The sequence below is a fragment of the Lepidochelys kempii genome, chromosome 5, assembly GCF_965140285.1.
Source record: "Lepidochelys kempii isolate rLepKem1 chromosome 5, rLepKem1.hap1, whole genome shotgun sequence".
In the NCBI taxonomy this organism is placed as follows: Eukaryota; Metazoa; Chordata; order Testudines; family Cheloniidae; genus Lepidochelys; species Lepidochelys kempii.
Genome location: NC_136384.1, coordinates 133,933,749 through 133,960,945, shown reverse-complemented (window position 1 = coordinate 133,960,945; position 27,197 = coordinate 133,933,749). Strand labels below are relative to the sequence as shown.

The 27,197-nt window shown below is 40.7% G+C and overlaps 1 protein-coding gene across 9 annotated transcripts in view; it reads right to left on the bottom strand.

Annotated features, from left to right (window-relative positions):
• The window catches only part of ZNF462 (zinc finger protein 462), a 104,474-nt gene extending 78,186 nt beyond the window's left edge, over positions 1–26,288 (bottom strand). For 2 of the 9 annotated variants that reach the window (XM_073346000.2, XM_073346002.2), the window contains exon 1: positions 25,273–25,691. In XM_073346000.2, the coding sequence (XP_073202101.2) occupies positions 25,273–25,462 (190 nt within the window). In that variant the 5' untranslated portion in view covers positions 25,463–25,691. The other 7 variants (XM_073345997.1, XM_073345994.2, XM_073345998.2 and 4 more) reach the window with 7 other exon arrangements.
• Between the last annotated feature and the right edge of the window lie 909 nt (positions 26,289–27,197).

Below are 27,197 nucleotides of genomic sequence, written 5' to 3'. Positions count from 1 at the left end.
ATTTTATTTTTAAACTTTGGATCCAGTCACATAGTCCACATTGAAGGGCTTCATTCCTGAAGGTTAGATACTCTTCTGCTATCAGTTTTCAAAAAAAAAAAAAAAATAGCCAGATGCAAGCCACCAAGCAGAACAGGAGCAAAGTCCTCTCCTATGCATTGAAGCTTTTCCTCCCCTGTGCCTCACCAGTAAAACAAAGAGATCACAGCAAGATAGTCTGACTAATTCATGTATCACCCTCACCCCATTTCTCTATTTTATTAACTGCAGAATTTTGTGCAAGTCTTAGAATGTTGCATGTTATACTTTTAGAGATTTCTGCAGTGTGCATCTCAGAAACTTCAATGGCGCTCTGCCAATTTATACCAGCTAAGGAACTGATCTTAAGTGACTAGATTCTTTATGGCACAGTGGTGGTGGTTGCTGGGGGGGAGAGGTGTGTGAAAGGAGAGGTGCAAATGTGAAATAAAATTAAAAAAAGTTTCTTACCTGACTGTATTTTTCTAGTATCCATCTCCACAGAGCCTGCAATGGGTCTTCAGGTCTTTGTAATCCAAACCTTGGTGCCATGCCCCTCCTGAAGAGCCTTGTCCCAGAGCTGACAATTTAACTAACTTTATCTCGTATCTTACACATCTAGACACCTGCAGTGCAAGATCACCGAATTTTTTTTTTAAGTTAGGTTTCTGTTTAGCACACAAACTCAGTTGAGCTATATCTGCAGACCTAAATAGTAGAAGACAGGAAAGTAAACATTCAGGTAAGAGACAAAGGTTTCCTCTTCTCAGTCACAACCAGGTCTGGAAGTAGGATTTTCCTAGAAGTGCTAAAAGCACAGCCAAGTGGAAGACAGAAAGTTTGTCCCCTACCTTTGATTTTAACTTTTCTTAATGAAAGACATTCACTGGTCAGGATATTACTCATGGCTTAGATTTGCTCATTCCAAAACAAAAACAAAAGGCTTTTTTCCTCCCCTTCTTTCCCCCTTTGAATTCTGACTCAGACAGCTAGACTTCTGCAGCGCTGCACTTTGGGTCCCAAAGATGAATTCCAAGGCTGAAATTACAATAGAAGCTCTATCAGCTGGAGAACCCCCACTCATTTACTCTTGCTGCAGAAGTAATGACTGTAAGAAAGGAGATAGACACATACAGCAAGGCCTCACTAGATAATTAAAAGATGTCTTACGGAATCAGGTTGATGCATCATTCTTCAATTGGCAGATTTGATTGAGCAACAGTTACAAAGAAACTGAAGATGTGAAGACAAAGCTGATACTAGTAGTCTTTGATTCATAACAATGAAGGACCGAAGACTGAAACTTTAGGCTAATTGAAGCTTAAATCCACTATGGAGATCATCCATGCGGCAACAAGGGATGACGGACAGACATCTGGAATATATTTAGGCTGAGGTCTATATACAAACTGAACAAGTCCCTCAGGTCTGCTTGAAATGCACTCATTACAGAAGGTTTCCAAGACTTTAATAGCCAATTTCCAGGAGCAACCATGTTGCTGAACTCTATTCTAGGCTAGTTTTTATGCTGCAGTCACCACAGAGATACCTGAAGCATCAGACTCTCAGGTTTCAGGCTGTAAAAATCAAATCTGCAAAAGTCCAGATAACTGAGTGGGTTCCTGGTGAAGAAGATTCTTGATGAAACTAAGTTTCTGGTTTGGGGAGATGGCCATCTTTAGGGTGGTCTATGAGGCCGCTACTGGGTGGCTAGAATTCTAGATGCTGCCCTGTCACGTTTTCATGGTGATTAGGAGAAACAGGGGCAAAGCACACACGAATATCCGTCCCTGTGGAGGAGAAGGCATCTAGAATCATGGAAATGTAAGGTTGGAAGGGACCTCAAGAGGGCCATCCCCACCTCCCACTCTGAGACAGGATTAAGTATACTTAGACCATCTTGACAGGTGTTTGTCTTACAGGTTCTTAAAAACCACCAACAGGGATTCCACCATCTCCCAAGATAACCTGTTCCAGTGTTTAGTCAGCCTTGATGTTTTGCTTGCCTCCAGTGTATGCTGCTCTGGTAGGCAAGCACTGCCTCTCCAGTGAGAGAGGATTCTGGTGGCTGTGTAATTCAGATCTGTCTCCTTTGTTCCTACTAAGCAGTGGACCTGTGCCCACTGCTATCCAGCTGTCACTTGATGAGGAATCCAAAGAGATTCCTGGGAATCTGCTGAATGAATGAACCATTGTATCATCTAGTTTGACCCCCTGCAGCATAGGAACCAACTTGGTGGGTGCTCCAAAAAAATTAGCAGATGCTTAGCACCAACCGACAGCCAAGCTCCCCTCCCCTCCAGTGCCTCCTGCCCGCTGTGGATCAGCTGTTCCACGGCGTGCAGGATGCGCTGGGAGGGCAGGAGAGGAGCAGGAACGGGGCGCGCTCAGGGGAGGGGGTGAAACTAGGCGGGAAGAGTCGGAGAAGAGATGGGGCACCCCCGGGGAAAGTTGGAAACTGGTGCCTGTGCCCTGCAGGACACAGGCCATAGAATTTCAACCAGCTATTCCTACATTGAGATGAAGGACTCATATTTGACATAGAACTTATTTTAGAAAAAGACATGGGCACCTTAAAAGAAAATCAAGATACTAAGTCTCAAAGTGATGAAGAATGTACCACACACAGCCTTTAGACCTTGATTCCGGAAAGCACTTAAGCATGTGCTAAAATGATCTCCTGCACCAGTGCCTCGGTGAGCTATTCCAATGGTTAGTTATCCTCACTGTTAAAAATGTGTACCTTAATTCTAATTCAAAGTCTTCTAGCTTCCGCTTCCAGCCATAGGATCTTGTTATGCCTATGTTTAGATTACACAGTGTTGACCCCCAAACTGAATATACTTTTTCAGTAGATTTACCAGTAGAGGTAGTATCCTCTCCTACTGAATATTTTCCCTGTTCATACATCCAAAGATTATGTTTCAGAGTGGCAGCTGTGTTAGTTTGTATCAGCAAAAACAACGAGGAGTCCTTGTGGCACCTTAGAGACTAACAAATTTATTTGGGCATAAGCTTTTGTGGGCTAGAACCCACTTCATCGGATGCATGGAGTGGAAAATACAGGAGCAGGTATAAATACATGAAAAGATGGGAGTTGCCTTACCAATTGTGAGGTCAGTCTAACGAGACAATTCAATTAACAGCAGGATACCAAGGGAGGAAAAATAACTTTGGTAGCCCTTTTAGCCACAGCTTCACACTTAGCGTTCATGTTTAGTTGGTTATCTACCTCTGCATTCTTTTCAGTACCACTGCTTCCCAGGATACAGTGTCCCCCTACTTGTAAGTATGGCCTACACCAGAGGTAGTCAACAAGGGGACCGGGGGCCAAATCCATTATGGCCTACACCAGAGGTAGTCAACAAGTGGACCGGGGGCCAAATCCAGACTGCCAGATGCTTTTGAACAGACCCCAAAATCTTTTTATTTACTTATTATCATAATTGGTTATTTTTTTATTATTTTCTCTTGAGTCTGGACCTTGATTATACCTTGATAAAAAATAATTGATACTCTTTTCCTAATTCATACACAAGGATAAGAGGGGAAAGGAAGCTCTATAGAGCTCTATGGAGAATGTAAAGAGGTAATGCAGAGTCATTTCTTGAATGAGACATAGAATATTTACAAATCTTATTTCTGTTACAGATATAGACTGAAAGAAGATAGAACAGGGACTACAGACAACCTAAAGAAGACACCTGGGTCATCACTCTGAGGATGGTACTGGGATGATAGCTCCTATGTCTAGATACATTTCTCTTTTCTAAAAAATCTGAAGTACTGGTGTGGAGGAGAGAAGAAAAGAGGGGGAAATCTCTTTAAAAATTTTGTAAAGGTAACCCTTTTAGAATGCTTTTGTTTGAGGTGGCACTGCTCCAAAAGGAAAAAGGAGATACTTTATATTCTCCTTAGGATTAAAGGCCCTTACACACTCACATTATCTGGTTGATCTATTGAAAGGAAGTCAGTGCTTATTTCTGCCCTGCAAAGCCAGAAAGATGCTTCCTGGCTCCAGAAGAACAAAATGGCTGGTTAGCTCAAGGTCTTATCTGTACTTTCGGTACAAGGAATTCACTCCCTCCCCTTTCCTTCCTCTAATGAAACAGCAAGAATAAGAAAGCAGGTGGTTCCACTTGGATAAATCTTTGAGTATGTCATCTGCGGAATTCACCCAACAACTTAGCCCCAATGAAAAGTGAATAATATAAAGATGGTGCATGTGACAGACATTAGGCTCTTCTGATTTCCCCGCTCTCTCCTCAGGTTGGTCTTATGCTACATATTGTCTTATTGACCATAACTTTGCCATAGTCTTTCAAGGATACAAGGCAAAGCCCTTTCTGATTTATAGGCCTCTTATGCACCATTTGGCAATCCACACTGTGGATGCCTTCTTTCCTTTGACTGAGAGGATGAATCAGAGCTCAAAACCCCATTGTTCTTGTAAGTGGTTTTGTGCAACATAGATATTTTATGGCTCTCCAGCTGTCTAGGCTATGCCGTTGTTTATCTTTTTCATGAATACAATCTGGACAAAATGCAAGGAATGCAACAACTTCCTGGTATTTATGGAATATGGCATTTATTTTGGTATAAAAGCTATGTCTTTTCTTGGTATGCCTTTTTCTGTGTGAAGGTACTGCATTATGACTCCACAGAAAAGAACCTCTAGTTCTGATATACTTCTGTCTGGAGAGCTTCTATTTTAAAAAGTGCTACTTCAATTCTTAGGAAATACAACTCGTCATGCTGACTCAAAAAGATGGCTTTGTGAGTGCTTTAAAAACTGATCAAGATCCCATGGGGTGGCTTCTATACTTGCTGAGGTGTCAATAGGAAGGTCACTAAGGTCTCTCGAAGATACAATTGACTGTGTCTGCACTTAGCACAAGACCGATATTTGTCTTTTCAGTGCTTTTGCCTCAAGGCTTAAGACCTGGCCGTTTTGGAGAAAATTCCTGGGTTTGTGAGATTTGGGCTGAACTGGAAGAATTATTCTTGCCCCTACACCAGTATTTAAACTTTCGCAAGTGGATGTGTTTATTTTCTTCTGTTGCCAGAGCCATGGTCTGGGGCAGTAGGCATCTTTGCTGGCTCCTGCTGGCATCTTTGAAAGAGCCGCACTTCGGCTGCACTTCCAACAGGGGCAGATAGTGAGGCCACAGAGTCTGCAGAACATTCTGCTGGGAAACAAGTTCCAGAACTGGAGGGAGGCAGCTCAAGTGGAACCCTCCCAGTATTTGCTTGTGCCAATGGGTTGAGACCTTAGTGCAGGTTTTCAAGCAGGTGAAACAAGCAGGCAACATACTTAGATTCTTAAATCTAAGGCCTTGGAACTTTTCTTTGGTGCCTTCACCATGGTGACCTGGTGTAGGGTGGAGGACAGACCCTGCAGCAGTGCCTCTGAAGCAGAGGGGCCTTGAGAAAGAGAAAAAGAATAAGATCCCCTGGGGAAATGCTCCTGCAGGTCCCCAAGGTCAGAGAAGCCTGGTTTAAAAGTCCAGTTTAGAAATTTAGGTAAAGAGTGTCTTTAATTTTTGTTTGAAGGATTCTTGCTCCCTGGTGCAAAGCTGGCAAGCTCTTTGAGAGGGACAGAGCTTAGTCCCAAGTACATGACTGACAAGTCTGATTCTGCCTCAATGGTCTGTAGAGTTGGATCCAATGGAAAATGGTTCTCCCCATGGAAGAATAATCTTAAGCATCTCAAGTCTGAGAAGCCATGCTCAAAAACTTTTATAATGATAAAGGCAACAATCCTTCCAGCTGAGGCAACACACAAAAGTCTAAACAACTCTAGGGCTTCCAGAGCTTATTACGTAGTCCTCTCTTTCTTCAGCAGAAACCCCCTTGAGGCTGGGAGTCAATCATTGTGTCTTTGGAATGTGTAGTGGCCCTGAATTCTATACACACACACACTTTAGCATTCATGTTTTAATTTTTTTTCATTATTATTTCTAAAGTGTGGATTTGAGCATAAACTACTTCATACTTCTAAAACTCAGCCAGGCCAGCTCTGCTGAGACAACCAAAGTAGATGTTCATAGCCACTCTTCGATTCAGCAATCTAGGGACTTGTTTATAGGGTAGAGAATTGACTTATGTAGCTATTCTGCAATAGCTGCTTCCGAATAGCAGCCCATGTAGACACACTATTCTGGAATAAAAGCAGGGTTGGAAGGGTTAGATTTTTATCTGTAAATGCCAGTAAAAGTCAATTTCACCTTATACTGTACATACAAACTGATGAAAAAAATATTTCCATTGATAATAACAGAAATCTACAGATAAGCAAAATAAGAAAAATGCTGCTTGAGGACTTAAGAGTTTGATTTAAGGATATTTACTTTGTATATTTTAACATGTAACATTGACAATTTGTGTTTTAATGGTTATAAAGCTGTAGCTTTTTGAATCTCAGTGGCTACTGTCATTAAATTATTTTCTGATTTCCCCCACACACACCATAATTTCCTGCAACTGTGAAAATTTAAAAATCAGTAAAAAAAAAATGCTTAAAAATAAACAAACATCAATATTATCCATTGAAATTATACAAAATATAGAAACCAAATTCTGCCATGCCTGAATAAAAATTACTTTATTTTGTGAGTGGAGCAATTATTCTGGAATAAGAATCACTTTTAGTCTGAAATAATGTGTCCAAATGAGGGAGTTATTCCAGAATCGATAAATTATAGTGGAATACCTACATCAGTCAATTTCCCCCATGTAGGCAAATCCTTAACCACTTCTCAGTAACATGTCATGATTAGTGGATTTCCTCACTCATAACACTTTCTGCCCAACCCTTCAAGACACGATTAGTTCTTTCCACCAACTTCTCAAAATGCCAGTTAGAGGTTGTACTAGACAAGCATTAATACACACAGACAAAAGGACATGTTCAATACTACGGGTCCACTGCCACAATTCCCCATGGCAATACAGCTGAGTGTGTCAACAGAGAGAGGTTCCACAACTTCATAACTATTGCTTGCTCGCTCTCCCCCCCACTCCATTTCCTTACTCTCTATTTCCTCATTTAACACGAGAGAGGGGAGAGGAGGATGGGAAATACCTTTTAGAAGGTGAACTCAACCTCCCTTCCTTGTTAACCATTCTCCACCTTAAAGACAACGGGTAAAGAAAAGTCAGATTGTTTCCTCCTGCATTTCCTCAGGCAGCAGACGTTCCAGACCTCTCAAGCCTTGCAGCAGTGGCATCTTCCTTTGTTTTTATCAAGTTGCACCAACACCCATGACCCACACCATTAAAACAAAACAGCCTCCCCACCCCCCGATGGCTTCCCATTAGAGATCAGCCCATTCTCCATTCCACAGCCACTATCCTATAACAATGCCATCCAATGCTATGGACTAGTAAAGAACAAAGGGAAATTGCATAAGGACCTCTTTTCCTCAACCACTGCTAATATGAATAGTCAAGCAGTGGGTGTGGTCAGCAGCTTAATTTTCCACACTACTAACACCAGAAAAGTAACTCACCTTATCTACTGATACTCCTATGAGCTTTCAAAAGGCAACAAAGGATGGTTGTAATTTCTATTTTCCCCTCCCCCAACATAATTCATGCTACACATGAAAGAACTGCTGCCACGCACCTGTATCCTCATTAGGGAAAGAGTCTTCACTTCCACCAGAAAGCAAGATCTGTAGGTTCTTCAGAACCTCACTTGGTTGCACACTAAAAATTCTGCTTGAAAACTGAATGTTATCCACCACGGTTTCTTGTATATTTTGTTATCTTTAAATTATGTGCTCTAGTATAGCTGATTCCAGGTAAATGTCTTAACTCTCAGATTCTGGCTTCTAGCCAGACTTTAAACAAAATAACAACAACAACAACGGATTTACTAATCTATGGTTTTCAATGAAAAAAAATATATCCCACCACAGGAAAAATCACCTGCTTTTAACCAAATCTAATCTAATCTTTCCTTGCAGCTATAAATTCAATCAGAGTGCTTCAGTCCCTAACTTTAGCCTCACACACATACACATGAGAATTACTGATGCAAACCTTTTGTACAAAGGTGATTCTGAAAAAAATATGTATAAAACATTATAAATGGGCTTGATTAATACTCAACAGTTTGCAATCAGAATCAGTAAACAGTTCCTGGAGAATATATTGCCATTTTTAGTAACTATAGTATCCTCCAAAATATACTAGCAGTAACATGATTACTGTTTCACAAAGGCTTTGACTTTCCTGCTATTATCCCAGTCTTGCTTTAGCACATACTTTGTATTAGAATCCATTCCAGGAAGCATATGGCAATAGAACTAGGTCAACCATTAACCAAATAACAGGAAGCTGCTCTGCAGAGCACACCCTTCAAAAGCTTGCTTAATGAGCTAGCTCTTCAGAATGTGTCCTTCAGTAAGGTTGAAGCTAACAGTTCCAGTCGATTTCTTTAAAGCTGCAAGGTCATGCAAGTTTGAAAGCTTCTGGTCATGCCCAATTTAGAATGGTCAAACTCATTTTTAAGTGCAAAAGCATCCAGTTCAGAAACAGAGATGATGGACTCCCCCACATCTGAGCATTTTAGCCTGGCTCAGAGAACAGTAGAGAACAGGCTCCAACAGTTTGTGGGAACAGTAGAGAACAGGCTCCAACAGTTTCCTGCAGTTTGTGGATAAACACCATCCATCCCTCATTACTCTACATTCCCACAATTTCATCTTTGAAAACATGCATCTCTCACTGTACCATAGAATACCCTGGGGAAGGTGTGTTGCCATCTCTTCTTATTCTATACTTCTCCTTCATAGGCACACAAGTTATCTCCCAGATAATCGACCTCTGAATCATTGCGGCATTTGCAAAATATAAATTTTGTTCAGAGTTTGTGATCAATGTTTTTAACTAAGTTCTTCACGGTTTGATTTTTTCATTGATCTGTATCTATCTCAATGGCATGTTACAAAAGTTAGTGATCTGTCAAATATTGCATTTTGTGAAAATAGGGGGAGGGAAGGAAGAGGAAACCACTGTCCAACATCACTGTTGGCATCTTCAACCTGTATTCTACCCAATACAATCCTACCAGCCAGTCACTTTCAGAATGCCTAGAGTTCAAGATTCTTATAAAACCATGCATGACACACTGATTCCAGTCTTCCAGTTTTGTGGTCCTGTTCTTCTATTTTATGTGTGCTATCCTACTAGAATACTGTGTGCCAAATAACATGCAACACAGAGACCAATAAAGAGAGGCTGTTTTCTCAGAAACCTACAGTTATTATTACAAGTGCCAAGGAACAGAAATTCAGAAGTGACATGGGATGAGTTCAAATTCTGATTAATATGAGATAGCTATATATAAGCACTCAGCTCAGCTAGAGTAGGAGATGAGTTAAGGAGTCCAATCTCCTCATGGAAATAAAAAGATAATTTGCGAAGTTTCTATTTACGAGTATATAACCTATAAATAATTTTGTACATGGTAGTTACTGAAACTTCTCAGATAAATGCTGAGACAATATGGCTGCTGGATTGCCATATACCACAAACCAGTATTATACTTTGAGAGCTTTAGATGAAGTCACTACCAAGCCATGTGAGTGTAATCAAAGCATAAAGTGGAACATATGAGGACATTAATGTTGGTCTTGTGATATCTTCAGAATAATGCATACTGACTCTTGTTATGCTCAGTTCCTTATTTTCTTTTGGGTAATATTTTTACCCAACTGCACAATGTCTTCTTTCTAAAGTCACTACATTACAAATCTCAACTTTGATCTCTCACACCACCACCACAGGCATTAAAAACCACAGAGAAGAGAGATCTCCCAGGAAGCTATGTTGTGGTTATGTACAGATCACAATTCCTCCAGGCAATCACACAGTCATTCATCAAGACATCCTTTGCCTAGTGTGACCTGTTTTGTGTATTTGATGCCAGAAACAAAAAAGGATATCTATTAAGAACATTCACTTAGATGATTGCTCCACAACACTATGCCATGAAGACTCACTATGATCTCCAAAATCCTTAAGAAGCTCTCTAGCATCCTACCTACTCAATACTTACAGGTCAGGCCCATTTCTCTGGTGTCACATACTGCGGATTCCACTGGTCTTCCGGACAATGGTTGTAATTCCCAGTCATCAGCTAAAGCAAGTGATGATAACACAGAAAACAGCCAGTATGTGCGATCATATGTCCCTGCAGATTGCTTTATATCTTAAGCCAGAGCTCCTTGCTGAAACAGGCTAACTCAATGGAAGACTGCCAACTTTGCTGTGGGTAAGATATTATTTTAGAAGTTATTTATAATCAACCATTCTTACAGTGAATCACTTATTTTGTTTAAAAAAAAGTCAAATATGATTTCTTTAGAGCATTTCTACAACACAAAGAAGTTTGAAGGAAAAAAATTCCAAGCAAAAATTTGGGAACAGCATGAAACATTATTTCTTATTTGTGATGGGGAAAACACACCTGACTGTGAGTTCATCCAAAGTGTGCTAGGAAGTTGTCAAATAATACTGAAAACACAAGACAATCAGCCAATGGAAAACAAAGCTTTGTAGAGTGAGAATTATACAAGAAGTGATGAAGGAACCATATCTTCTATTATTAAAGTAAGTTCTCTTGGCTCAGATATATCCTTGAACTGGCTAGTACAGAAATAACTACTGTAACCTGGGATTATTTTACATAACTTAGAAGAAGATCTGCATTGGGAAATGCCATTCCAGTTCCAGATAAATTGTTCAGTGTCATTTTTAGTTGAGCTTTAAAAACAACCACAAATATATACTGTAAGCATAAGTCCTAGACTTACAGTACTTCAACCAAAAATCTTCTGAATGGGGCCAGTGGAGTGAGCAGAAGGGTGAAGGGATGAAGTTATTAGAGCACAGAACAAACAGTCTTCCTAGACAAATCTCATTTTATGTACATCTCCTCCCATCCCCAAAATGCTACTAGAAAAACATACCTGTGGGTTGACTACTTCTGTCATCAGCTCTCAGGAACGTTTGAAGCTACTCATACCTTGCAGGGCTACCACAAAACAGCATCCAAGACAAGTATTCATTCAAGTTAGGCTGTAATAGTATCCTTCAAAATCCCACTGAACAGGCAACAGAAATTGAGAGGGCTCTGGTTATGAAATACAGCTCTGCCATGCCCATTACTGAGAAACCTCTGGTATACTCCATGCTGTGACTACAGGAAGGTGTCTCCGTTTTAAAAAAAGAAAGAAAGACATTTCCTATTCAGCTGACAGAAGAATCCACAACACTGCAAGCCACTAGGTTTTTGCAGTCTGAGTCAACAGAATGCCTGGCAAGTTCATTTATGAAGTCTCCTCCTGCAGATTTATTCACTCCAGTGATTGTATTTGGCTTTTAAAATCTGGTAGCATGGTTAATTTACCTCTGGCTTTTACAAAAAGGGAAAAAGAAACCTTAAACTGTAGGACTTTCCTGTTAAGAGGAAAAGCAAAGACAACTGTGACTGTTTTCCATGGTTACTTAGCAATTACATAATTGCAAAGTCTATGCAGTATCACTTGCAATATTCTGTACCCTTCTTCACTTCACAGCTGCAGTACAATGTTCTCAAATGATTGCTGCTTTTGAACAAACTGTCTCTGCACTAAAGACAAAAGGATCTACAATGAAACTTCATCTGAAGCTCAAGACTCACATGACTAAACCCTTCTCATTCTCCAGATTTGTTCAAACCCTCCCCCCCCTTTTTTTTTTACCCATCATACATGCTTTGGAGTATACTTCAGTTGCTTTAAAAGACAGGTTCAAAAAGAGAAAGAAATGAAACCCTGCTGGGCTGAAGTTTTCAGATGACAAAGCACAAGGTAATCATTTAATACTGAAATGAAAGCAACATAGAAGGAGAAGATGCAGAGGGAAAAATCTATTTAGACTTCCTGCACTGGCATGAAATGGCTGCTTTCCTTCTTACTGCCAGCTCCAGTGCTTCATGTTGACATTACACATCCTGTACTGTAGATCCACCCCCATGCTGCTGCTTGCCCAACAGAATTATCTCCTGCGTCACAGCAGTGGTAACAGGACTGCTGGCTCTGCAGATCTGAAAGCACCATTTCAATGCTTAATACATGCAGCAACTGGACACATTACCAGATATTCTTGGTTGGTTTATGCCACTCTCAGCAATACATTACTCGGCCTAACCTTCTGTTAACCAGATGGTCTGTTCTCCCCTTGGGATCAAACCATTAAACTTTATTTTATTAAATTCTATCAAAACGCAGGGACAGTTTACAGCAGAATGTCTGGTTCATCTCCAACAGGGTTGCTAAGATAAAAATAACTGGAAATACTGCTTCACACCAACAGGGAACAAGATCTTTTGGAGTAAATATTTAAATGATCTGCCAGATTAAGTACCATAGCAGTACAACCACATGGATAGCAACTTATATTATGCACAGACACACACCTCTAATTACAAAGGGCCTTGGTAGCATTTTCCCTGATCCATTTTCATTGACAACTACATTAGTATCTATCATAATCACTTATATTTCAAAATCAGAAATAAAGTAACTTGTCAAAATCCCCAGCTTCCAGAAATACCATTATATATAAGGGTGATATGAAGTATCTAAACACCATCTACTGAGCGCACACTCAACAGAGCAAAGGGAAAGTTCTTTTAAGCCTTATCCTTATATGAAATCATACCTCAGGGATATGCAGGCACTAAATGAAATCCAACTTAAGTATTTATCAGACAAACGCCAAATTGCACCTCCCCCCCCAACCAAAATGCAAAGTGTGGGAATGCAAAAAACGAGGTATGAATAGAAGTGAAAGAATTATCTATTGCATTAGCACTTGTTAGAGAGCGTAAATGAACTCCATCAGTATCCCCGTCCGCAAGCACAAATGAACAACTTATGTATTTAGGTGGTAGCTGTTGAAAATTAAGTGCATTTCACTTTTAAACTGTCATTTCCAAGTGCATCACTGCAAACCCCAAGAGTCAAACTCTGGAACTGAGGGTCTGGTCTGCCACACATTTACTCACATGAGTTATCGTACTGAAATTCAATCAAATCACTGGGACAGCTCACATGAATAAGGGCTACACACAAATAAGCTTTTGCAGGATAAGTCCTCATCTTCTGCTGTTTTCCATCAGACTGTAGTAACCAGAACATGAAAAGGTAGCAAAGAGATCTGACCAATTAAAAAGCCATCTGGATATGAAGCGTCCTCTGATTAAGGGGGTAAACCTGTGGGCTACAGAACAGCAAGCATTGCTGTCAACAGGCTACTTATTTCACCTGTAAAGAAGATTAGAAGTTCTCACTATATTTAGATGGCAAGTGTAAGAATATCCAGTGTAGCATTTTAGCTCCATCTACCTTTGAAATTTCCCAGATACAAGAAAGTAAATGTTCTCCATTTTTTATGTCCCAGTTAAGATACTGCCTCATCATAATCATATGACTGAACTCCATTGCCATGGCATACAAAACTTCAGTATATGGTAATGAACCCTCCAGAAAGTCATTCCACAATCTGAAACATCATCTACCCTTCAAACACACTAAAAATAGCATACTCACCCCTTGAGGTCGCAACAGCCCATCTGATATTACAGTACAGTATTAGCAAAACTAAGTAGACATGAACTCTTAAAATAAACATCTCCACAGAGAAGATCGGAACACGGGTAAGCAGACCCTACATTACAGTGCATCACTGAAGCTATATGGATAAACCTATGGAGAGCCATTTAGCACTGGGAAACAGGGGAGGACAGCTAAGTATTTAAGTGGTGCAAGTAAAAAGCAGAAAAAGTTTCAAATCATTTGCATATAAGATTTGGTTTGCTCATTTCAAGTCAACCAATGTACCACCTTGCCGCTGCAACTTCTGATTCAAGGCTTCAGGTTGGATTGCATTTTCAGGTTGTGAAACCATAATTAACATATGAACAGTTTTAATATGATTCCTTGTGACCTCCTGATAGCATAGCACATTGAAAGCCTTATATTCCCCCTTATTGCGAGCTATGGAGTACACTGGGGAAGGTGGAAGGGAAAGGAAGGTGTATGGTATACTAACACTTATATTATTGCTCTGTAATCTGATACATTCATTTCAACAAATATTTTCAGGTGTGCTTATTTGTTCATGCGGTTGGGAGTCCCAGATACGTTGACTCATTCCTCCCTACAGTTTCAGCAAGTCACAAGATTCTGTCCTTGAATGAAACATCTCACAGATCTGACCTGATAACAGAGCCTCTGATGGCAGAGTCCATATACTCCTGAGAAGCAACTTTTCCTTTATCTAATGGAAAGTGTCCAGTGAACTCATTGCTTAGCTAGTCAGCTATAACCTCCAGAGAGGCATGCTTCTTATTTTTCCTATCCTACAACCACTGGCCAAGAGGCCAGAAGAGCCATCATATATGTTGATTCACTTAATGGCTGTAAGTGATATTTACCTCCAGGGGGCCTGGTAAAGTCATAGTCTCTCTACATAAATACTATCATACACAATGCTGTTTCATACAATATGCTTCATCATAGACAAGGGAACTTGACCTCTATATGACCTGACAAAGCTGAAAGCTGATATCCTTTCTCCCCCATTCCCTCCCCGCAACAGAAGATAAAAGGTCAATAGACTAAAAGGAATTGATACAAATAGACTTGGTATTACATGAATTTAACTTTCAGATGCACTTCTGACCAGGAACTGAAGCACTTCCTTGCTTCATTGTAAGCTCGGGCCTTTGGAACTGTACTAAGAGGATAGCAACCATTTAGTAGTGAGGAGCTAATTAATTAGACAACTCTCTGGATACTCTTGTAATATTTAGCACTCGCTAATTTCCTTAAACTGAATGGAGGACTGTCCAAAATACCTGAACTGGTCCTACTACACATGTGGGTTTCAGAACCTGCCAACAGTGATACCTCTATATCCTGTAGCCAGAGCAAATTACCAGAACAAAGACAAGCAAGAGAAAAACTAAAATGCAAAGACGAGAACTTTCTGTTCACCAGAACAAGAGACAGTATCAGTATTTCTGCTTTTATTCAATTCTCTGTCATTTTCCCCCCCTGCTTTTCGCAAAACAAAATAAACGCAGAGGAAAATACTGATTCTAGTAGAACAGCAGACTACTTACACATACCCCTTTGTTGCTGCTCCCTTCCTGAGCCGCTCAGCCCTACCAAGCCACTACCAAATAAAGAATTACATAGACACAGTGTGTATATTTTTAGTCTCCTCTTCCCTACAAACCCTAGCTAGAAATACACATCTGAAAACAGACAATCAGTCAGCACAACTTAAGGTTCACTGGATGAGTACTTGAGTGGTAGCCCAGTGGTAATAAATGATAAATAATGAAACTTGTGGGCTCCCATAGCACCTTCCATCCCAGGGTCTCAGAGTGCTTAATAAGCAATGGTCAGATTCTGCTCCTCCTGCACACAATGAATAGTTCCTTACTCTGAAGGGGATGCTAACTATTTCTATTTCAACATGAGTAAAAGTGGAAGAATTTGGCCCAGTAAGTTTAGCCTCTCAATATCCCTTCTGACATGGATAAGTGTTATCCCTGTTTTTTAGAGTGATTAGGGACAAAATTTCCCAGAAACAACCACTAATACTGGATTCCTCAGTTCCACCAGAGATCACTTCAACCCAATTTTCAGAAGCATTGAGCAACCACAACTCCAGCGGAAGCTGATGAGAGCTATAAGTGTTCAGTACCTCTGAAGAAACCAGGCCCCAAAGGTCTCAAATTAGGCACTCAGCCAAAAAAAAAAAAAAAAAAGTCTGGTTACTTTTGAAATTTTGATTGCAAACGATTTGTCCAGCTTCACACACGAAGTGTCTGGCAGAGCTGGGAACAAAAACTCATGTTTGACTTATAGCTCTGTGCCTTAACCAGCATTCCTCTGTATAATCTCAGGAGTTTATAAGAACATAAGAACAGCAGTACAGGGTGAGACCAATGGTCCAGCCAGCCCAGTATCCTGTCTTCCGAATGTGGCCAATGCCCAGATGCTTCAAATGGATGAACAGAGGGCAATCACTGAGTGATTCATCCCTTGTCATCCAGACCCAGGACCTGTCAATCAGAGGCCTAGGGACACCCAGAGCATGCAGTTGCATCCCTGCCCATCCTGGCTAATATCCATTGATGGACCTGTCCTCCATGAACTTATCTAGTTCTTTTTTGTACCCTGGTATAGTTTTGGCCTTCACAACATCACATGGCAGAGTTCCACAGGTTGACTGTGTGTTGTGTGAAGAAATACTTCCTTTTGTTTGTTTTAAACCTACTGGCTATTAATTCCATTAGCTGACCCCTGGGGTTCTTGTGTTATGTGACGAGATCAATAACACGTCCTTAGTCACTTTCTCCTCACCAGTCATGATTTTATAGACCTCTGTCCTATCCCCCCCTTAGTCGTTTCTTTTCTGCACTGAACAGTCCCAGTTTTTATACTCTCTCCTCGCATGGAAGCTGCTCCATACCCCTAATAAGTTTTGTTGCCTTTCTCTGTACTTTTTCCAATTCTAACATATGTTTTTTGAAATGGGGCAAACAGAACTGCACACAGTATTCAAGATGTGGGAGTACCATGGATGTACAGAGTGGCATTATGATATTTTCTATTATCGGTCCCTTTCCTCATGGTTCCTAACAGTGTGTTCGCTTTTTTGACTGCTGCTGCACATTGGGCAGATGTTTTCTGAGAACTCTCCACAATGACTCCAAAATCTCTTCCTTGAGCGTAACAGATCATTTAGAGCCTATCATTTTGTATGTATAGTTGAGATTATGTTTTCCAATGTGCATTACTTTCCATATATCAACATTGAATTTCATCTGCCATTTTGTCACCCTGTCACCCAGTTTAGTGAGATCCCTTTGTAACACTTTACAGTCAGCTTTGGATTTAACTGTATTGAGTAATCTTGTATCATCTGCAAGCTTTAACACGTCAGTGTTTACCCCTTTTCCCGGGTCATTTATGAATATGTTGAACAGCACTGGTCCCAGTACAGACCTTGAGGGATCCTGCTATTAACTGTCTCCACTGTGAAAACTGACCACTGACAAAGGAAACTCTTTGTTTCCTGTCTTTTAACCAGTTACTGATCCATGAGAGGACCTTCCCTCTTATCCCACAACTGCATACTTTGCTTAAGAGCCTTTGGTAAGGAACCTTGTCAAAAGCTTTCTCAAAGTCCAAGTGTACGTTATCCACCCTTGTCCACCCTTTGTTGACCCCCTCAAAGAATTCTAACAGATTAGTGAGGCATGATTTCCCTTTACAAAAGGCTTGTTGACTCTTTCCCAACATATTATGTTCATCTATGTATCTGCTAATTCTGTTCTTCACTATAGTTTCAACCAGTTTGCCTGGCACTCAAGTTAGGTTTACTGGCCTATAATTGCCAGGATCACCTCTGGTGCCTTTTTTAAAAATTAGTGTTACATTATCTATCCTCCAGTCATCGGGTACAGAAGCTGATTTAAGCAATAAGTTACATTCCACAGTTAGTAGTTCTTCAATTTCATATTTGAGTTCCTTCAGAACTCTTGGGTGAATACCTGGTCCTCAGGACTTACTACTGTTAATTTGTCAGTTTGTTCCAAAACCTCCTCTATTGACACTTTAATCTGGCACAGTTCTTCAGCAGTGAAGACTGATGCAAAGAATTCATGTAGCTTCTCCGCAATGGCCTTGTGTTCTGTGAGTGCTCCTTTAGCACCTTGATCATCAATGACCCCACTGATTATTTGATTCCTGTTTCTGATCTACTTTTTTAAAAAACGCACATTGGAGTGTCCACTTCATATACTGGTTAGCAGAAACCTTCAGTAAATTAATCAACTTCACAAGTTATTCTAGAACTTTTGTTTATCCCAAGTTAGGAAATGTGGAATTCTTGGAGCTGTCAATTTTAAATTAACAACAGGAGGAAGGAGGCAGAAAGGGAAAAAAAGTTTACTTTTCTTTTAGTTTCATCACCAGACAGCTGAACTCTGACATTCAGACTGCAGTGAGCCCTTTATTAATGATCCCTTTCCCAACTAAACACTAAATTAAAGTCTTCAACAGATAACTAACTTTCAAGTAGTTAAAAGGTAAATACACCATACTCTGCATGTAAAATGGCACTGACCTCTTGACGTGAATCTCCAGACACATGAACCCTTGCATCTTAGCTATTTTGTTTACCTTTTTAAGGAATAATTCAAAAAATTTCATTTGAAACAAGAGTACAGGATTTTGTTTTCTCCCCCCCTCTCCCACCACCTCCAATATGCACACAATTCTATCTTAGACAATAAGCAGAGACAGTTTGGCAATATGTGGAAGGGAAGTCTTTTATGGGCCTCCTACAACAAACCATCATGGTTTGAATCCATTAGCATTGCAATCAATGTCCACTTTGTTGTATTCCAGCAGTTTGGGTCCATTTAATCTCCATCCAGAATGTTCAGGAAGGTAATTCATCCCATGACAAGTGATGTCATCCCAAAGTAACACAGTTTGACCCAAAAAGACACAAGGGGCAGGGGAGAGAGAGCTTGCTCATTCAGCTGGTGCAGTGAAGCCCTTATTGTCCAGAAGATCATGGAAAGAGATACTCTCTCTATATATCAGAAAATTCCATTTTTAGTATGTTTCAGTAAAGTCTTCTCCCTCATTATCATGAGCACAGATTTCTCTCAGTCTCCCTATATCATTCTGCCTCTTAACATCTGCTTTGTTTTGTCTCACAAATCATTCTAATGCCTCTCTACCCCACGCAATTGCTCTATTACCAGCAAGTTTCCACTACACATAATTACGGCATGCCTTAGCCTAGTTTTCTGTTGGCTGCACAGCCCTGCCTATTTTCTACTTGTGCTGATGCTACTGTTTGCTTTTCCTGACACTCTAATCCTTGCATCCTTTGAAGGCCTTATTTCCTCTACCTTGACAGCAGCTGGGATTCTAATTTTCAGGTCCCTTCCAAAGCTTTTCATTAGCAATAACAATGCAATGGTTTAAATATCCTATTTCTTAATCTTCAGGTCAGGGTCGCAGATGTGCTTGTAAGATGTCTTGCAAATATGCCATATTATGCTGCTACCCATTCCTTTTTTTAACAATTGGTAAATTATTAAACTGCATACATATAGCATTCATCGGAGAAGGGAAAAGGCAGACCCACAATGTATGGGGTGAAGATTACTTGTTCCCCATACCCACAAGATCCTGGGAGAGTCCCACAGACTTCAGCACAAACCTAACAAATTCAGTTTTATCTTCTTCCCAATTAAAAATATAAGCATCATCCATGGTGAAAACTGGATTCTTAAATTGACAGGCCTACTCCCTTGTGGTGACGCAAGTCAATCAAGTGCTTCTAGAGCTTTCACTACATTAGCCTTGAAATGGTCATTACCCAGTTAAGTTTTCCATAAGTCCTTTCTAATCACTGATGACATTGTTGCTGTGACTACAGCTCTTTGTCCTGACTGCATCATGAAGCTTTTATTCTTAGAAGGAATGTATGTGACTCCCCATCTGGGAGCAATAGTTATGTGCCTCGCAATCTCTTGCCTGTATTCTCTTTTAGCAAAAACTAGTCCCAACAGTTCGGCTTCCTTGAGGGATCTTCCTAGCCCACCCTTTTCACAAAATACTACGCCTTTACAACACCAGCCTCACCTAGTTACATCATGAACCCCCTTCAGGGGCTAACTGTGCATGTTCATCTTCCATGGTTTCAGCAACTGCATTCAGATTGTCCAAAAACATTGGGGTTTTCAGCACAAGGAGAAAAAGGGAGGTCAGAAGACACAGCTTTTTGTTGCTCTATCCAGGATTGACATTCAATTAATTGAAAAAACAGAGCAGGTTATGCCTAGAGAATAAATACCAAGTGGTCCTGACCTTCCACTGTGGGTGGGGGGGGGAGTTCTTTCCAAATATAGCTTAAGAAAAGTTTCTTCAATTAGCAATTAGGCAAGAATGGTTTGAGAATATTGCAATAATAAAACAGTGCCCCAAGCTGAACAAAGCAATTCTACCAATGAAAGTATTCTTGCTGAAGATAGAAAACAGTAAAAATAGAAACCACAGATGAGCCTGGGTACTTCCAAGTACCTGGAAAATGAAGATACACTTTTGCCATATCTTAAAGCTTCTCTAATGCTGTGTCTGTACTGCAACATGTAGCTTCACAAAACTCTAAGACAACAATGGCAAAATGTTAAATCTTGTGGTCTTATTCCCAAAGTTAAAAGAAAAAAAAGAAAAAGAAAAAAATAATCTCATTTGACTTTTCCCCCCAGTGATTTCAACCTCCCAAAAATAAGCTGAGTAGACAAAAGAATGCTTCCAAAACACAAGGCATAAGGGAAGTCTGAATTCTTATTAATCAAGTCCCCTCATTTGGAAGCTTCTACTAAACCCTTTTCACTACAACCAACAAGATAATTATCATAAGTCAAGCTATCTCCCTTCCTCCCCCTTTTTCTTCTTTCAGCACTGGCATACAAACCATGCTATTTTAACTTCTTTCCTGTTCTCCCAGTTCTTCTGGAACATTTTATTTTCAACAGTCAACTCGTTTGGAGAAGTGCCATGCTGAAGTTCAACCATTTACAATGTTAACTGTGTCTCTGCCAGCAACTGAAGACTTGCATCACACCACCTTCTTCAGACCCTCTTAGATTTAAGAATTCATGTTCCTTGGTCTTACACATTTTAGAACATTTAAGCAATCTTAACTCTTATCTCAGCCCTGTTTTTTCTTCAGAATTACTTTTGCACATTGAAGAGTAAAGTGTGCCCCCACCCCCCACTCTTTAGTTAACACTTTCAAGACTTGGTCTTCAAATCCCATGGGCTCATATTACATTTTACTATTATCTGAAAGATTTCCATAAGAATCATTTCCTGTCATCAGCAAGATAGTTCAGTACACCACAGTGTTTGGAGAAACACTGATGTTTAGACTGATGGGAATGGATATCTTTTTGGAAGCCACCAACTAGAAGTTCAGAACAAATCTACTCCCTTTCATTATTAATGAAAATTAAAGAATTCTGTCACTGGTAGAAGACTTGGAACAGTTTATAAAATGTATTCTTTCAGTCCAAGAGAGCCTACTGGAACCTTCTGGATAAATATTGCTATAAGGCTTCCTCCATGGTGTGACAGAACTTTAGCACAAAGTTCAGAAAAACAAACTAACTTAAAATGACATAAAAACTTGACGTGCTTTGCAGACTTTTCTTCCCCACAACTAGTCCACCTCCCCAAATTACTCTTTGCAACATTTTAGCTCAACTAAGTGTTCTTATTCTTGATTAGTATACAACTAGGGGTATATTTTTCTGCCCTGAGTTTGGTCAATTATAGATTTATAATAAGACAAATCTGGTTAAGGAATATTACCTAATTATTTACCAATTTTACAGATTACATCCTTCTTCCACAGTTTAAAAGCTACAAAGCTGTGTTCTTTAGCTCAATTTGGCAAATTACCTGCAACAACATGCACAGATAGTATTAGAGCAGAATAGAACAATCTTAATTCTTATAAATAAATTTGTTAGTCTCTAAGGTGCCACAAGTACTCCTTTTCTTTTTGCTTAATTCTTATTGTAAACCTGCATGTGCTTATAGAAAGTCCACACAACCATCATGGGAGTAGCTTTTTGCTCACTATTCTGTTTCTGAGAGTTCGGCATTTCAAGAAGTATCTTTGTTTTTTGGAATAACCTTCCTCAAACTGTAGTTTGACCTATAATAAGATTTTAGTACTTCCTATTTCCTTTCTAGTGCTAAAATTAAACTGTCCATTCCTTAGGGCCCAGCATAACATCTGCCAGATGTCTAAGTATCTATGTGGAGCATTTTCTCCTAATACTTATCAGCCATCCTCACAATCAGTTAATGGCTTCCAAATACCAGTCTTCCTTTAAGTCACAAACCAATGCATAACATGATTAAATCTCTTTTTAGCTTTACTGAGTTGCAACAATAAATCCCCCCCACCCCAAAATCTTACACTTCTGCTTGTGATTGTTCTAGTTTCCATATCAACCAACCAATTTTGCACTCACATTAGATTGTTCACATTCTGAACTCATTATATATACACATTAATACTTTTTTATTTTTCCTGGATAGTGAAATAGCATCTCTTGTCTCTATCAACTTGAAATATTCAATAGTGCTTTTTTTACATTCCATGTTCTTCAACAACATAGCTCATGGTGGTATGTGCTTTTATTAGGTTTGTAATTAATTATTGTTTAAACCAAGGAATAGAGCATCAAAGTCAAGAGAACAACTTATTTTCCTATTTAGAAAATAAGACATTCTTTCCAAAGTTACTTTAAAGTTTACCAGCTTTTCCATACTTATCTAGTCCATTTGCTGTGATGTGAATTTCAGTTGCTGCTTGGAAATATCCAGAGTAAGAATCTTCACTAGCAGGAACATTCCTGTGAGAATAAGGCCATGTTCCTCCAAACATGAAGAGTGTTGTGTGGTCTTTTACATTCATAGTGACTAATTTAGGATTTTCTATAGTGCCATCACTACAACATGTATAGTCAGCCCTCCCTTAAGGTACTTCACCTTAAATCTCATACCAACTGCAAGATAACACGTTTCATGTTCTGTAGGTAGGAACAAACCCTTTGGTTTCTCTCATTTTAGAAATTCACTGCTCTTTTGGCTATGGAATGTATATATCTAAAAATAGTTTCACAGTTATAGGGATGGGAGAAGGACAATGAGGACAAGAACCAAACTTATGGAATTAAATGAGTGCCTTTTCATTTACTTCAGTGGTCACTGAATCAGGCCCATACCATTGATCAGACAGTAGATGGATTTTCCTTGTTTTTTACTGAGTTTCAGTGTAACCTTAAACACATCTGAAATTAGGGTTCCAAAGTTCATCCCACAAAAGTGCTGTTTCAAAGAAAGACACAGATGTCTGTAGCCTTTCAGAAACTGAGCAAGACACACTGGCAACCAAAACTCTGGAACCACACCACCTAAAATGTTGAACGTACACTACCATTTAAAAAAATTGGAAATGATCAAGAAAATGTTTTTAAAACCTTCTAGCAGCTAGCATCACCAAGTTCTACTCCAACAACTACCGTCTCCAAGTATTTCTACTTTTGTGTGTATTATTTTCTACGACCGCCATATTGCTTTCTTGATCTCTTCAAAATATTCTGAACACAGTACAAAGCACTTTACTCACACCTCTCTACTGACCCATGCTTCCAAACTGTATATTGTAGTTCCTTTAAATGCTGCAATGTTTTAGGATTCCAGTTTGCACTTTTGAAGAACTGCATAAACTCTGCAACGGTTGGTGGGGAGAGGGTGATGGGGCACAGAATCATAGACTATCAGGGTTGAAAGGGACCTCAGGAGGTCATCTAGTCCAACCCCCTGCTCAAAGCAGGACCAATCCCCAATTTTTGCTCCAAATCCATAAATGGCCCCCTCAAGGATTGGGCTCACAACCCTGGGTTTAGCAGGCCAATGCTCAAACCACTGAGCTATCCAACCTTTTTTTAAGGCTATCCTCAACTATTCCATATTAAAAGGTAAAAAGAAATAAGCTTTGAAGAAATATGCCATCATATTTTTTTAAGATCTTAGGTTTCCATAATGTCATTAAAAATAAACCAGAACACCAATGTTGCTAGACAGTTTCAGAAATAAGCATTTTTAAGACACAGGAAACATGAAAGTTGTTGGATGTTTTTAAGTCAGACAACATGAAGAAAAAGAGAAACCTCAATGAGAAACCAGATCCTTTATGGTACCTTAAGAACCTTCACCTTCCCAGCCTGCCCCAAGGCACCTCTGAAAGCTTTGTGGCATTGCAAACATGGAACCAAAGTAGTTGGCAACAGTGTTTCATTTAAATGTATAATGTATCTAAAAGAAGGAATGTTGATGAGCCTCAGAAATGAAAATGCTCAATACAGGCTACCAACATTCCCTTATGGTAATGACTGACATTTCATGGTGTTCTGCAGAAGAACCTGAGCAGAACCTGAGCAGCCTCAAGCAATAGACACTTACCTCCAAATACTTAAGAAAAATTAGGTTTTTGGCCAACTGAATCAACATCTCAAATCCCATGAAGTTCAACCAGAAGAAAAATGTAAAAGGTTGACTTCAACATGAAAATTAGAGAGAAAAAACCTCAGGAAGTGTTTCTCTGTGTGGATGAGAGCCTAAGAAATTTCTTCCATTTCCTTATAGAATGAAGTCACAGAGAAGAACCATCAAAAATGTTGCACACTGAAAAACTGAAGAACCCTTAAGGGAAAAAATAAACTATGATTAAGCCAGCCACTGCCAGCAAAGCTTCAAAAAATGGAGAGACATCCATAATGAGCACTTCCCATCTCAGCTTTGTCTACTGGGAGCCTGCTCTCTGTCTCTCTCCTCCATTTTCTGGTGGAGCTACAGAACATGACATGGCTTACCTGACTCAGATCACAGCTCTCTGCCAAACTAGTCACTTCCTCTTAGACATGCAAGCCGCTTCATGAGACAAACAGACACACACGAAAAGCAGCAGCAGAAAGCCCCCAAACTTGAAGGTCTTTCCAGTTGCTGACATTAAAACAAATGAAACTTTTGTTTTGTTTGGTTTAAAAAGGAAGAGAGGAGGGAGGGATCCTATCATATCTCATCTACAGGGAGCTTCAGGAGGATCTCACTCTGTGTAGGGTAGAAACTACAATGCTAAGAAGAAAAGAAAGGTTACTCCAGGAGACATAAAAAGCTTGGAGACTGTGTCTGCATGGGGGGAGGGGGGAGCTTTGTGTGGTGGAGTCTGGACTGGAACCAAAGCAGACAGCTTGCAAATGGAGGACAGGGAGATAAAGGAAGGGAAAGGGAGAGGAGGGAAAGCTGCTGGGGGGGACGCTCTTTCTTCCCTGTGTGGCTGGAAGACAGAGACACTCGGGGAACTGAGCAAGAAGTGAGGCTCTTTCCTCCTCCTTTCTCTCTCTCCCTCTCAGAGGAGAGCAGGAGCGTGTGTAATGGCTTCTCCTCTCCAGCTAACGCTGTCCTCCTCCAAGCAACCCCCTTCAGAAACCACCAGCCCCCCCGGAGACCCAGCCGGAGACCCCCACATCCCAACTTCAGGAGAGGCGGAGGGAAGGGGGGGCGAGGAGGCAAATACCTGGGCGAGGGACCAGCGTTGCACCAGGGGAGGAGGAAGAGGAGAGAAGGAAGGAGAGAAAGAAAAAGAAAGAGGTCACCCGATTGCCTGGGTCGTGCCAGCACGGAGCGTTTCTCTCCTCTGTGTCTCTCCCGTCTCTGATCCAAGTCCACACACCCAGGCACCATCCACTCCTAACACATACACACATCCATCCATCCCCCCCAGCTCTGCTGATCTCTCACTTATCGCCCCATATCCCCCCCCTTAATGCAACAACAACAACAACAAAAAATTAATTAACCGCCTTCCTCCTCCCACCACCACCAGCACCTCCTCCTCCTCCTTCTCCTCCTCCATGCAAGAGAGACTTCTCTCTCTCTCTCTCTCTCTCTCTCAAACAAAACACCCCCCCTTTTTTCTTTTCCTCCTCGCCTTCCTCGAATGAATGGATTTCAGAGGAAGAAGGGGTGGTAGAAAGAAAGAAAGAAAGAAAGAAAGAAAGAAAGAAAGAAAGAAAGAAAGAAAAATACGGGGCGCGAGAGAGAGATGATCTCTCCAAAGCCAAACCGGAGATGGATTTTAATTGCAAGAACTTACAGTAGCGTCCCGAAGCTGCCGCTGCTTTCTTCTCCTTCTCCTCCTCTCTGTCTAGCTCTTCTTCTTGCGCTTGTTGTGGAAGTTGTTATGTGAGTCTCATGTGCTCCTTGCCAGGTCTCAGCAATGGAGGATCGCCATCTTTCCCTGCTTTTTCCCCCCTCTCCTTCGCTGGCTTGCTGCTGCAGCTGCAGATGACCTGAGATATCCGTCTCTCTCTCCCTCTCTCTCTCTCACCCTCTGTGTCTCTCTCTGAATAATGAGCAACCAGAGGGAGAGAGAGAAAGAAGACAATCTCCTCTCCTACCACACAAAACGCAAGAGCACCAGGGGGTGCACGAAGCCTTTCTAACAACAACAACAACGTGGAGGGGAAGAGGAGGAAAAAAAGAGAAGGAGAAAGAGAGAGGAGGAAAAGGCAAGAAGAGGGGGGACAGGGAGGGAGGAGAGAGGGAAAGAAAGAGATGGAGGAGGAGGAGGAGAAGATGATGCTGATAGAGGAGGTGGTGAAGATGGAGGAGATTGAGAGGAGGGAAGGTGGTTACAAAGTTAAGGTTTGGGACATGGAGTCACTCAGAGGCCAGCGCGAGGACGTGGAGGGGGGAGAAGCGATCTAAAGAGCTTCCCATTCCAAGCTGTTGCCTTCACACCGCCTCCTGCACCGAAGCGCTCATTAGCCCTGGCGAAGCTGAGACAGCCCGCTCGGATGGATCTCGCCTGCTGGGTCATAGCTTTCTACCAGCCATGGCAAAAACCGGTTCCTGCATGCAGATGTGCCCCTAAGCTGATTCCCTCAGACACATCCATCTCGAGGCTAATCTTCCCTGAGCGGGGTAAAGAACATAATGGGGCTGGAGGTTGCAAAGTATAAAACCAGATTCACCACGTGGTTGGTTTTTAATCTCCCTTCCAGCCTGCATTTGATGGGGAGGAAAGGGACTCGGATTGTCCATTGCTGGCACGTATTTTGAAGTCTTCTCCCGGACATAAAGACTCTGCCATTGCTAGGTTTTCATTACTCATAAGCGTGTAGGAAAAAGAGAGCTTGTAACACCGAGCACCAACATTACTTTCTAGATCTGTGAAATGTTCTGGCCGGGGCGGGGGGAGGAAATCCCCTACTTAAAATAACTTTTACACCTTCCAGCCCCAACTTGTCTGTAGCTGAACATTTTAAACCTTGGAAAGTAACAATCAAGGCTCATAATGATCAGGTGTCATGATGTTGAAGGCAAGAAAGCAAAGATGGAGTTGTTATACCCTGAATTTTTGTTTAGTGTAATTTTCCAAAAATCGTTCTGAGCCACCTCTTTTGCAAATGATTCCCTCCCCCGTTTCCATTCTAGATC